Genomic DNA, 14488 nt, shown 5'->3' on the forward strand with positions numbered 1-14488 from the left:
AGCTTGGCTAGAGGCGCAGCTAGTTTGGAGCAAAAGGCTTAAGCACAACCACCGGGATGTTATCGGGGCCCATAGCCTTTGCTGTATCCAGTGCGCTCATTACTTCCTGATATCATGTGGAGTGAATCGAATTGTTTGGAGGCTGCCTTCTGTGACGGTGGGGACCTCAGGAGGAGGCCGATACGGATCATCCACTCGGCATTTCTGGCTGAAGATGGTTGCAAACGCTTCAGCCTTGAATTTTGCATTTGTGTCTGGGCTCCGTCATCATTGAGGATGGGGATATTCATGGAGCCTCCTCAAGTTAGTTGTTTAATGGTCCACCACCATTCACGATTGGATGTGGCAGGACTGCAAAGCTTTGGTTTGATTATGGGATCGCTTAGCTGTGTTTATAGCAAGCTGCTTCTGTTGCTTAGCATGCATGTAGTCCTGTGTTGCAGCTTCCCCAGGTTGGTACCTCATTTTTAGGTACACCTGGTGCTGCTCCTGGCATGCTCTTCTGCATTCCTCATTCAACCAGGTCTTGGTCCCCTGGCTTGATGATAATGGTAGAGTGAGGGATATGCTGGTCTATGAGGTTACAGATTGAGGTGGAATATAATTCTGCTGCTGCTGATGGCCCACAGCCTCTCATGGATGGCCAGTTTTGAGCTGCTAGATCTGTTCTAAATCTATCCCTTTTAGCACGATGGAGGGTGTCTATAGTGAGAAGACGGGACTTCATCTCCACAATGACTGTGCAGTGGTCACTGCTACCAATGCTGACATGGACAGATGCATCTGCGGCAGGTAGATTGGTGAGGATGAGGTCAGGTAGGTTTTTCCCTCGTATTGGTTCTTTCACCACCTGCCGCAGGCCCAGTCTAGCAGCTATGTCCTTCAGGACTCGGCCAGCTCGGTCAGTAGTGATGCTACCGAGCCACTCCTGGTGATGGGTATTGAAGTTCCCCCACCCAGAGTACATTGCTACTCAGTGCTTCTTGCAAGTGGTGTTCAACATGGAGGAGTACTGATTCATCAGCTGAGGGAGGGCGGTAGGTGGTAATCAGCAGGAGGTTTCCTTGCCCATGCTTGACCTGAAGCCATGAGACTTCATGGGGTCCAGAGTTAATATTGAGGTCTCCCAGGGCCACCCCATCCCGACTGTATACCACTGTGCTGCCACCCCTGGTGGGTCTGTCCTGACGGTGGGACAGGGATGGTGATGGAGGAGTCTAGGACATTGGCTGAAAGGTATGATTCGGTGAGTATGACTGTCAGGCTGTTGCTTGACGAGTCTGTGGGACAGCTCTCCCAATTTTGGCACTAGTCAGGAGGACTTTGCAGGGTCGACTGGGCTGGGTGTACTGTTGTCGTGTCCAAAGCCGGTGTCGGGAGGTCAATCCGGTTGGTTTTATTCTTATTACTGTTTTTCGGGCATTTGTTTCTCTCAGGTATAAGAGAGGCTTATGGTGTTAGGTCCATTTTCTCTCTCTTATTGGGAACTTGTGTAATGAGTGATCAGTAAAAGCCTCAGTAGTGTGCTGTCGTACTGAACCATGCAGAACAGTAAGGTCCCAAAATTAAAGGCCACAGCCCAGAAATTACAGAATGAACTGGACAAAATATGTGAGTGGGCAGAATATCGGCAGATAATATTAAATGCTGACAAGTATAAAGTGCTAAACACAGAAAAGAAAAATAGACAATGCACGTACTTGGTAAATGGTGCTGAAATAACCGAAGCTGAAGAAGATCTAGGGTCTCTGTAGAAGCGACACTCGAAAGTCCAAATAATGCAGAGCAGCAATCCACAAAGCTAATAGGTAACTACAGAGGAATCTCACTGCTGTCAATCACTGGGAAAGTCATTGCAAGAATCGTCCTCAATCACCTTCTCCCGTAGTTGAAGAGCTCCTCCCAGAGTCGCAATGCGGATTCCGCCCACTAAGGAGCACAATGGACATGATCTTCACCGCGCGGCAGATACAAGGGAAATGCAGGGAACAGCACCAACCCTTGTACACGGCCTTCTTTGCTCTCACAAAAGCCTTCGACACTGTCAACCGTGAGGGATTATGGAGCGTCCTACTCAGATTCGGCTGCCCTTAAAAGTTTGTCACCATCCTCCGCCTGCTCCACGATGACATGCAAGCCGTGATCCTGACCAATGGATCCACCACAGACCCATTCCATGTCCAGACCGGCGTCAAGCAAGGCTGTGTCATCGCACCAATGCTCTTCTCGAACTTCCTTGCTGCAATGCTCCATCTCACCCTCAGCAAGCTCCCCGCTGGAGTGGAGCTAAATTACAGACAAAACAGGAATCTGTTCAACCTCCGCCGCCTCCAGGCCAGATCCAAGGTCGTCCCATCCTCCGTCATTGAATTACAGTACGCAGATGATGCTTACGTCTGCGCACACTCAGAGGCCGATCTCCAAACTACCGTCAACACTTTCACCGAGGCGTACGAGAGCATGGGCCTTACACTAAACATCCGTAAGACAAAGATCCTCTACCAACCTGCCCCCGCCACACAGCACTGCCCCCCAGTTATCAAAATCCACAATGAGGCCTTGGACAACATGGACCGTTTTCCATACTTCGGGAGCCTACCGTCAACAAGGGCAGACATCGACAACGAGGTCCAGCGCCGCCTTCAGTGTGTCAGCACAGCCTTTGGTCGTCTGAGGAGGAGAGTGTTTGAGGACCAGGACCTCAAACCCGGCACCAAGCTCATGGTCTACAGAGTAGTGGTAATACCCGCCCTCCTATATGGCTCAGAGACATAGACTATGTACAGCAGGCACTTCAAAACACTGGAAGTACCACCAAAGCTGCCTCCACAAGTTCCTGCAAATTCACTGGCAGGATAGGCGTACCAACATCAGTGATCGCGCTCAGACCAACATCCCCCGCATCGAAGCACTGACCACGCTCGATCAGCTCCCGAAACAAGCGCTCTACTTGGAGCGTGGACACAGCAAGCGAGCCCCACGCGGGCAGAGGAAACGTTTCAAGAACATCCTCAAAAGCCTCCTTGAAAAAATGTAACATCCCCACTGACACCTGGGAATCCCTGGCCCAAGACCGCCCAAAGTGGAGGAAAAGCATCCGGGAAGGCGCTGAGCACCTCGAGTCTCTTCACCGAGAGCAAGCTGAAGCCAAGCGTTAACAGCGGAAGGAGAGCGCAACAACCCAAGCCTTTCCTTCAACCACCATCTGCCCCACCTGTGATAGACACTGTCGATCCCACATCGGACTCTTCAGTCACCTGAGAACTCATTTTTAGTGTGGAAGCAAGTCATCCTCGATTCTGAGGGTCTGTCTACAATGATGATGATGATAATAGGATATTGAACTGAGTAGTCAAATCAGTGGAATATAAGTGCGAGGAAGTGGTGATCAACCTGTACAGGACTCTGTTCAGAGCACATAAGAAATAGGAACAGGAGTAGGCCATACAGCCCCTCGAGCCTACTCCGCCATTCAATACGAACCTGGCTGATCCAATCATGGACTCAGGTACACCTCCCTGCCCGCTCCCCATAACCCCTTATCGTTTAAGAAACTGTCTATTTCTGTCTTAAATTTATTCAATGTCCCAGCTTCCACAGCTCTCTGAGGCAGTGAGTTCCACAGATCCACAACCCTCTGTGAGAAGAAATTCCTCCTCATCTCAGTTTTAAATGGGCAGCCCCTTATTCTAAGATTTTGCCCTCTAGTTCTAGTCTCCCCTATCAGTAGAAACATCCACTCTGCATCCACCTTGTCAAGCCCCCTCATAATCGTACACGTTTCGATAAGATCACCTCTCATTCTTCTGAATTCCAATGAGTAGAGGCCCAACCTACTCAACCTTTCCTCATAAGAAAACCCCCTCATCTCTGGAATCAACTTTGTGAACCTTCTCTGAACTGCCTCCAAAGCAAGTATATCCTTTTGTAAAAATGGAAACTAAAACTGCACGCAGTATTCCAGATGTGGCCTTACCAATACCCTGTACAGTTGTAGCAAGAATCCTCTGCTTTTATACTCCATCCCCCTTGCAATAAAGGCCAAGGTTCCATTGGCCTTCCTGATCACTTGCTGTACCTGCATACTATCCTTTTGTGTTTCATGCACAAGTACCCCCAGGTCCCGCTGTACTGCAGCACTTTGCAATTTTTCTCCATTTAAATAATAACCTGCTCTTTGATTTTTTTTCTGCCAAAGTACATGACTTCACATTGTCCAACATTATACTCCATCTGCCAAATTCTTGCCCACTCACTTAGCCTGTCTATGTCCTTTTGCAGATTTTTTTGTGTCCTCCTCACACATTACTTGTCCTCCCATCTTTGTATCGTCAGCAAACTTGACTACGTTACACTCAGTCCCTTCTTCCAAGTCATTAATATAGATTGTAAATAGTTGGGGTCCCAGCACTGATCCCTGCGGCACACCACTGATTATGATTGCCAACCCAAGAATGAACCATTTATCCTGATTTCTTGGGAACCGTGTCCAGTTCTGGCCACCGAGACCACTGGGAGCGCAGTGCAGAGAAGGTCCATGAGCCTGATCCCCGGTGTGAGGGGTGAGTTGTGAGGAAAGACCGGAGCGACTTGTGCGTTTCGTCCTGGAGAGGGGGTCTCTGAGAGGTGATCTTCTAGTTACGTAAGATAGTTAACGGAATGGAATGGTAGTTCTGGAATATTACTTCAAATTCAATAGCTGGAGCAGGACAAAGAGACCCACGTTTCAGTTAGTAAAAATAAATGCAAGACTGAAAACAGGAAATTCCTCTTTACACAAAGCATGATCAACTCATGGAGTCAAACTCCCAGATAGATTACTGGAGGCGAAAACACTGCAATCATTTTAAGAGACAATTAAATGCTGCAATAGGGGCCCCATGGGAGTTTTTGGATGGATGAATTAAGATGAACCAAACGGCTTTCATCATCCATAATTAACCTGTGATCCAGTGCCTGTGCTGAATTATCTCATCTCAGCCAGGGAGACTGGGGACACTTCAATTCGCTTCAACATGCCTTAGCCAGAGAAAGGAAAATTCAGCTGCTGTTCCCAATTCTGATTGCTGTTTTGTGTGTGTGTGTGAGTTCGTGCGTGTATGTGCTGGCCTCTGTGCATGTGCCCATGCAGATGTCAACTGAGGTCAGGGTCATTTTGATGGTTTACCCTCTGGATCAGATGTGAAGAATGTCCATTCAGGGACCGATTCACCGAAGAAACTGTAGCTCAGTATTTGGAAGGACGGATAAAGCAACACAATTGGAGTGAGGGAGGGGGTAAAATGCCTGCATGTTAAAAGTCAGAATTATAAAAATTCTAATTCTAGTTGTGAATCACTGATATAATTGAATCACTGGTTTGTTGCTCAGTCTACTCATTTTGATATTTTCACAGAATCTCAGGGACATCAACTGCATGATCAAACAGGGCGAGCGGCTGAGCAGGAAGCGGGCGTTCACCATGGAAAGTGACAGTGAATCTCCCGCAAAATGTATCTGCCAAGAAAACGATGACATTTTGTTGAAGCGGCTGCAGGATGTCGTCAGCGAGCGGGCAAACCGCTGAAAGTAATGTCACGCAACGTACAGCTTCTGCGTAGAGTTTATTATGTAGAGTTCCTAGAATCAGAGTTGTTTCAGAAGATAAAGAGTATTATTATGTGTGGTAAGAGCCTAGCATCCTTCCCACATTCAGCCATCAGGTTGTGGCATGGCCACCCTGTGTTCCACTACTCCTTTAAACTAATTATCTAGTAATGGTTGTTCATTAGGAACAGACTTTGAACATAACAGGGTCATCGGGAAGTAAAGGAATAAAACAAAATGTCTCCTAATCGATCATTAGAAATTTCACGCTTTGAGGGTGCTGTGTGCGCGCCTGTTAGCAAGAGCAAGGGATCAATATTTTATATTGGTACCAGTTTCACAGTTGCCTGCGGGTATGCTTTGATCTTGTAGGTAGTTAAATAATAGCTTCAGACTTCAGGAAGAGCGTCTTTGGGATATCTGCGGCTTAGTTTGGCCAGCATATTTTCAGTGATTGGTTTGGAGTTAGGTTGTCGGCAGTTATTGTAGCTACAAGGAAGCTTCAAAAAGCTACACTTTTATGATTGTGTGTATTTTTTTTAAGGGGGGAGCAATCAATTAAAGAAAAAGGTAGCCAAACTGAGAGAGTGTAGCAGCCTCTCAGTGAAACTCTAATAAATCACCAACACTTGATGCAGTGGAATTCTCAGAGTGGAATGCACCTTATAATCCCTGTCCCAGTACCCCAATTAATTAATTGAGGAGCTGAATTACTGCATCAGTGTAACATTTTCTCGTTTCCCATAACCTCCATCCTGTGGCCTCTGAAACTGGCAGTACAGTGGCATCAGTTATAAAGTGCCTTCCTGCCATCACTGCACTGACCGATTCTTTTACGTTTGGGGGGGAGGGAGGGGGGAAAACAACACATTCCAGTTTGCCTTAAGGTTGTAATCTTTACTAAGAACATTTGTTATTTTCAGGTCTAACTTACAATCTGAAGCAGTGTAGACTATAGAGAATTAGGAGGGGCTATTAGGATCTTCATGAATTTGTTTGCTGTTGGGTTTGCGCCTTAAGAGAGATAGTGAGGACCAGTCTTTTCTGTAAACCTCATGCCTCGCCGAGCCTTTGTGCCAGGCTCTTGCCCTTTCTCTCCTGCCTCCATGAGAATTGTGAATTTTTCCATCCGCTTTCACAATTTTAACTTCAGATCTCTATCCTGTAGCAAGGTAGTGTGGCTAATGGACTTTTCATTTACACTCCTTGCTATTTTAAAATTTTATAACCATGGCTGTCAAAATCTCCACATGTCCCAGGGCTGCTATTCATGTATTGCAGAAGCCACTATCGTATCACATTTTAAGATAGATGTGACACCCACTTTACACCAGTGATGGTGATCATGTGTGAGTGAAGCGTCAGGTGCTATCTCAGGGAGACTAGGTGCCACAGTGGGTTAAACACTTTCACCTGGGACTCGCGCTTAAACATAACTCAGACAGGTGACAGAAAATTGGACGGTTTCAACTCCTGTGAGTCCACAGCTCAAAATTGCCCCTAATTAGGCAATAAATTGGCAGTTTTAATATGATCGCAAAGTTGTCGGCTAAGACTTTTCTTTGGTTAGCCAGGTGTCTGTCAGGTGTGAAAGCCCATCACTATGTTTAAGGGTCACCGAGCCCAGTTACTGAGGAATCTATGGGTAAAATCTGTGTTTGCCCGATAGACAGATTGATAGAGCGAGGGTGTGGGGATCCCCAAGTGTATAGAGTTTAACCAATGATAGGGCGGTGGAAACAGATTCAATAGTAGCCTTCAAGAGGAATTGGATAAATACTTGAAAGAGAAAGAAAATGCAGGGATATGGGGAAAGAGTGGGTGGGAGAGATTAACTGGGTTGGGGAAAGAGTGGGTGGGAGAGAGTAACTGGGTTGCGGAAAGAGTGGGTGGGAGAGATTAACTGGGTTGCTCTTTGAAAGAGCCGGCGTAGACTCGATGGGCCGAATGGCCTCCTTCTGCTGTGATTCTATGAAATTGAAACTGTGCAGCTGAAGCATTGGTACACTTCCAGTTGGTCCAGTTACGACTAGCTCCCCATTAGAGCGTCCGACATTCAGTTAGTGAGCCAGTCTGGCTGGCTAGTCAAACATTAGACAGCGCTGCCTGAAGTATCCGATTACTCATTCCATCACAGAGGCTGGACCAGAGTCTAAAAAGAGGCAGCTACCTCTCCCCACCCCGCGGTTTAGGAAATGGAAAGTGTCACAGTGCTGCTATACAGCTGCTGTTCAGAGGTACAATGTTGGGAGAGAATAGAGAGCTTTACTGTGTATCAAACCCAAGCTATACCTGACCGGGAATGCTTGCTGCTGCTATTTTCAAACAGTGGGTAACTTTTGAGCTCAGCAGATTATTAACTGAGTTTAAGAAATGCGCACTGATAACTTAAAGACCAAAGAAATGCTAAAAATACACCGGGCCAGTCAGCTTCTGAAAGAGAAAGATAGGTTAACTCTTCAGAGATCAGTGGTGGCTTGTTCCCTCCCTCCCCCATATTAACCCCTCCAACCCCCCACGCATTGGAAAGACTCCAATATTATCCCACAGATGCTCTGATTTTCTCTATATTTATATAAAAGTGTGTTGCAGCTTTCCACTGGCTGTCTGACCAGCAACGATGGGTGTTGCGTCCGCGGGTTCTCCGAGGGTTTCTGAATGACTCCTGCAAGGTCTATGTTTTTATCACTATTGCATTAAGCTGCGGTGTTTTACAATATATTGTGTAGCATCTACACGCGCCTTCTCTCCTTTCTACATACATATTCTGTTGGACAAAGAGAGTGGGAGTTGTTAATTATCATGTATATTTGTATAGAGCTTATGTTTTAGATTATCCTATGCATTAATATGTGTACTTTTAATGCTTTGTGTATGGAATCGAGAGACGATTTCAGCTTTTGAATGTGAATGAAAATTTTAAGAAAATTTTGATTCTTATTTTGTTTTTCTCCCCCGGGATTTTAATTTTTTTGTAGGATTTGTTTTATTCATTTCTGGGACATTTAACAGCTAGCCTGCCACTTGCTATGTCCCTAGACCAGAGGGGGGGGACAGGTGAGGAATTCCTGTACCCCTCTCTCTCTCTCTCTCTCTCTCTCTCTCTCCCTCCTGCTGCGACGAAAGTCTCCACTGCTCAGCAGCTCAACTTTGAACACTCGGTGTTGGTGAGGCAGCCCACTGTTTGGCAGTAAAGTTCCTGTATCACTTATACCATGGGCCCCACCGATAGGGGAGAGCATTACCCAGGGTAGGTAAATGTTTGCAACATTGTAAACATCCAAGGGTAGAATTCCTGCGGGGGTTTTCCCGATCGCAATAACTGCAACAGAAAGGCCAGAGGAACAGCATGAATAGACGTTTACTCTGTTTCTCCAGGATTTCTGTCAACATTCGTGGGAGATCAGGAGAAATCCTCAGTGAAATTCTACCTCCTGGTCGCTATTGAGAGCTATATGGTAAATGATACTGATCATTGAAACAGTAATCGCGCAAAATCTTCCCGTTATGTTTACAGTAGTGACCAGAGGCATTCTCCCCCTCCTCCCCTAACATATAGTGACCAGAAGCATCCTTCACAAACATATAGTAACCAGAGGCATCCTCCACAAACATATAGTGGCCAGAGGAATTCTCCCCTGACGTATAGTGGCCAGAGGAATTCTCCCCTGACATATAGTGACCAGAGGCATCCTCCCCTAACATATAGTGACCAGAGGAATTCTCCCCTGACGTATAGTGACCATAGGCATTCTCCCCTAACGTATAGTGACAAGGGGAATTCTCTCCTCCTCCACCAGGAATTGACAGCTTCCAGTGATGTACTGGGCTTCTGCTGAGAACGAATGGTCAAACAATGAGGTGGGCATTGCATTGTTTGTTGAATACTCGTCCACATTGTGATAACTTTCAAAGATTTTCTTTGTGTAAAGTGCACTTTTTACCTGTGTGTGACAGAATTGACACTGCCAGTTTAAATATATCTTTTATTTTTGGGGCTTTGTTTTAATAAAAGAAAAAATATTTACGAGCAATCATTCTATATTCTGATAAATTCTTTAAAAGTACACTACTCAAAGCATTCATTCCCAGAGGCATGTCTTAAATTCTATTAGATTTGACCTTCCGTTGGACAATTTCACTGATGTTTTGATGGATTGATGTCTTTTAAAAAATATTAGGGTGTGACATTTACTGGTTATGCTCTTTATGGTGTCAGCCGCAGCTCAGTGGGCAGAACTCTTCCTCTGTGTCAGAGTCCCACTCCTGAGACTTGAGCACATAGTGTAGCTTAACACTCCGGTGAAGTATTAAAGGAGTGCTGCACTGTCAGAGTGCCGTTTTTTGGTTGAGACATTACATTGAGTCCCTGTCTGCCCTCTCAGGTGGACGTAAAAGTTCCCATGGCACTATTTACAAGAAGAGCAGGGGAGTTCTCCCCAGTGTCCTGGCCAATATTTATCCCTCAACTGACATCACTAAAACAGTTTATCTGGTCATTATCACATTGGTGTTTGTGGGAGCTTGCTGTGTGCAAATTGGCTGCCGCGTTTCCTGCATTACAACAGTTCTACATTACATTCCTACACTTCAAAAAGTACTTCATTGGCTATAAAGCGTTTTAGGACTTAAGGCATACGGAATGCTTGCCTTTATTAGCCGAGGCATAGAATATGCTTGAACTGTATAAAACACTAGTTAGGCCACAGCTAGAGTACTGCGTGCAGTTCTGGTCATCACATAGAAACATAGAAAATAGGTGCAGGAGTAGGCCATTCTGCCCTTCGAGCCTGCACCACCATTCAATAAGGTCATGACTGATCATTCCTTCAGTACCCCTTTCCTGCTTTTTCTCCATACCCCTTGATCCCCTTAGCCTCTTGAATATATCCAATGAACTGGCATCAACAACTCTCTGCGGCAGGGAATTCCACAGGTTAACAACTCTCTGAGTGAAGAAGTTTCTCCTCATCTCAGTCCTAAATGGCCTACACCTTATCCTAAGACTGTGTCCCCTGGTTCTGGACTTCCCCAACATCGGGAACATTCTTCCCGCATCTAACCTGTTCCGTCCCATCAGAATCTTGTATGTTTCTATGAGATCCCCTCTCATCCTTCTAAACCCCAATGTATAAAGGCCCAGTTGATCCAGTCTCTCCTCATATGTCAGTCCAGCCATCCCGGGAATCAGTCTGGTGAACCTTCGCTGCACTCCCTCAATAGCAAGAACGTCCTTCCTCAGATTAGGAGATCAAAACTGAACACACTATTCCAGGTGAGGCCTCACCAAGGCCCTGTACAACTGCAGTAAGACCTCCCTGCTCCTATACTCAAATCCCCTAGCTATGAAGGCCAATATACCATTTGCCGCCTTCACTGCCTGCTGTACCTGTATGCCAACTTTCAACGACTGATGAACCATGACACCAGGTCTCATTGCACCTCCCCTTTTCCTAATCTGCCGCCATTCAGATAATATTCTGTCTTCGCATTTTTGCCCCCAAAGTGGATAACCTCACATTTATCCATATTATACTGCATCTGCCATGCATTTGCCCACTCACCTAACCTGTCCAAGTCACCCTGCAGCTTCTTAGCGTCCCCCTCACAGTTCACACCGCCGCCCAGCTTAGTGTCATCTGCAAACTTGGAGATATTACACTCAATTCCTTCATCTAAATCATTGAAGTATATTGTAAAGAGCTGGGGTCTCCACTAATGGCACTCCACTAATCACTGCCTGCCATTCTGAAAAGGACCCGTTTATCCTGACTCTGCTTCCTGTCTGCCAACCAGTTCTCTATCCACGTCAATATATTACCCCAATACCATGTGCTTTGATTTTGCACACCAATCTCTTGTGTGGGACCTTGTCAAAAGCTTTTTGAAAGTCCAAATACACCACATCCACTGGTTCTCCCCTGTCCACTCTGCTAGTTACATCCTCAAAAAATTCTAGAAGATTTGTCAAGCATGATTTCCCTTTCATAAAGCCATGCTGACTTGGACCGATCCTGTCACTGCTTTCCAAATGCGCTGCTATTTCATCCTTAATAATTGATTCCAACATTTTCCCCACCACTGATGTCAGACTAACCGGTCTATACTTATCCGCTTTCTCTCTCCCTCCCTTTTTAAAAAGTGATGTTACATTAGCTACCCTCCATCCATAGGAACTGATCCAGAGTTGATAGGCTGTTGGAAAATGATCACCAATGCATCCACTATTTCTAGAGCCACTTCCTTAAGTACTCTGGGATGCAGACTATCAGGCCCCAGGGATTTATTGGCCTTCAATCCCATCAATTTCCCGAACACAATTTCCCGCCTAATAAGGATATCCTTCAGTTCCTCCTTCTCACTAGACCCTCGGTCCCCTAGTACTTCCGGAAGGTTATTTGTGTCTTCCTTCGTGAAGACAGAACCAAAGTATTTGTTCAATTGGTCTGTCATTTCTTTGTTCCCCATTATAAATTCACCTGAATCCGACTGCAAGGGGTCTACGTTTGTCTTCACTAATCTTTTTCTCTTCACATATCTGTAGAAGCTTTTGCAGTCACTTTTTATGTTCCTGGCAAGCTTCTTCTCGTACTCTATTTTCCCCCTCTTAATTAAACCCTTTGTCCTCCTCTGCTGAATTCTAAATTTCTCCCAGTCTTCAGGTTTGCTGCTTTTTCTGGCCAATTTATATGTCTCTTCCTTGGATTTAACACTATCCTTAATTTCCCTTGTTAGCCACGGTTGAGCCACCTTCCCCTTTTTATTTTTACTCCAGACAGGCATGTACAATTGCTGAAGTTCATCCATGTGATCTTTAAATGTTTGCCATTGCCTATCCACCGTCAACCCTTTAAGTATCACTTGCCAGTCTATTCTAGCCAATTCACGCCTCAAACCATCAAAGTTACCTTTCCTTAAGTTCAGGACCTTAGTTTCTGAATTAACTGTGTCACTCTCCATCTTAATAAAGAATTCTACCATGTTATGGTCACTCTTCCCCAAGGTGCCTCGCACAACAAGATTACTAATTAGTCCTTTCTCATTCCACATCACCCAGTCTAGGATGGCCAGCTCCCGAGTTGGTTCCTCGACATATTGATCTGGAAAACCATCCCTAATACACTCCAGGAAATCCTCCTCCACCGCATTGCTACCAGTTTGGTTAGCCCAATCAATATGTAGATTAAAGTCACCCAAGATAACTGCTGTACCTTTATTGCATGCATCCCTAATTTCTTGTTTGATGCTGTCCCCAACCTCACTACTACTATTTGGTGGTCTGTACACAACTCCCACCAGCGTTTTCTGCCCCTTGGTATTCCGTAGCTCCACCCATACCAGCAAGCCACCCCGCCTCCTTTTCCTTTCTGTCTATCCTTCCTAAATGTTGAATACCCCTGGATGTTGTGTTCCCAGCCTTGGTCACCCTGGAACCATGTCTCCGTGATGCCAAATACATCATACCCGTTAACTGTTATCTGCGCAGTTAATTCGTCCACCTTATTTCGAATACTCCTCGCATTGAGGCAGAGTCTTCAGGCTTGTCTTTCTAACACACATTGCCCCCTTAGAATTTTGCTGTAATGTGGCCCTTTTTGCCTTAGGTTTCTCTGCCCTCCACTTTTACTTTTCTTCTTTCTATCTTTTGCTTCTGCCCCCATTCTACTTCCCTCTGGCTCCCTGCAGAGGTTCCCATCCCCCTGCCATATTAGTTTAACTCCTCCCCAACAGCACTAGCAAACACTCCCCCTAGTACATTGGTTCCAGTCCTGCCCAGGTGCAGACCGTCCGGTTTGTAATGGTCATACATCCCCAAATGTCCCAGGAATTTGAATCCCTCCCTTCTGCACCACTCCTCAAGCCACGTATTCATCTGAGCTATCCTGTGATTCCTACTCTTGACTAGCACGTGGCACTGGTAGCAATCCTGAGATTACTACTTTTGAGGTCCTACTTTTTAATTTAGCTCCTAGCTCCCTAAATTCGTCTTGTAGGACCTCATCCTGTTTTTTACCTACATCATTGGTACCTATATGCACCACGACAACTGGCTGTTCACCCTCCCTTTTCAGGATGCCCTGCACTAGAGAGGGTACAGAGGAGATTTACGAGGATGTTGCCAGTAGAGAATTTTAGCTATGAGGAAAGATTGGATAGGCTGGGTCTGTTTTCCTTGGAATAGAGGAGACTGAGGGGAGACCTTATTGAGGTGTAAAATTATGAGGGGCCTAATAGAGTGGATAGAAAGGGCCCATTTTCCTTAGCAGAGGGGTCAACAACCAGGGGGCCTAGATTTAAAGTAATTGATGGAAGGTTTAGAGGGTATTTGAGGGGAAATTTCTTCACCCAGAAAGTGGTGGGGGTCTGGAACTCACTGCCTGAAAGGGTGGTAGAGGCAGAAACCTTCACCACATTTAAAAACTACTTGGATGTGCACCTGAAGTGCCGTAACCTACAGGGCTACGGACCAAGAGCTGGAAGGTGGGATATTAGGCTGGGTGGCTCTTTGTCGGCCGGCGCAGACACAATGGGCCGAAATGGCCGCCTTCCATGCTGTAAATTTCTATGATTCTATGGGACAGCCTGAGGTGGAAATCGCTATATAAGTGCAAGTCTTTCTTTTCCTGTATAAGACTAAATATTGATGTCCCTGTTTGGAGTTACAATGTGAATGGGAACGATATTCTCCCTGAGACTTCCCTCATGACCCAGCGGGGGAATGTCTGCAGAGATGGTGCGCTCATCAGTAGCAGTACTGTAACCCAATGTTTTACCATCAGCTAGTGCTTTGTTCTGCTCCTCCAGCACTCTGGTATTTAAATAGCTCATGATGTAAAATTGCAGACAGCCCAGCAAGATAAATGCAGGGTGAGGTGATCAGAAGCAGACACCAGGATTGAAG

General features: G+C 45.8%; 1 protein-coding gene across 3 annotated transcripts in view; it reads left to right on the forward strand.

Annotated features, from left to right (window-relative positions):
* Positions 1-14488, forward strand: part of rbl1 (retinoblastoma-like 1 (p107)) — a 210508-nt gene that overhangs the window by 77246 nt on the left and 118774 nt on the right. For 2 of the 3 annotated variants that reach the window (XM_070896496.1, XM_070896497.1), the window contains exon 22: positions 5396-5568. In XM_070896496.1, coding sequence (XP_070752597.1) covers positions 5396-5566 — 171 coding nt within the window. In that variant the 3' untranslated portion in view covers positions 5567-5568. Of the gene's footprint in view, positions 1-5395; positions 6426-14488 lie in introns of those variants that run through there. The other variant, XM_070896498.1, reaches the window with a different exon arrangement.

The sequence above is a fragment of the Pristiophorus japonicus genome, chromosome 12 (genome assembly GCF_044704955.1).
Source record: "Pristiophorus japonicus isolate sPriJap1 chromosome 12, sPriJap1.hap1, whole genome shotgun sequence".
Classification (NCBI taxonomy): domain Eukaryota; kingdom Metazoa; phylum Chordata; class Chondrichthyes; family Pristiophoridae; genus Pristiophorus; species Pristiophorus japonicus.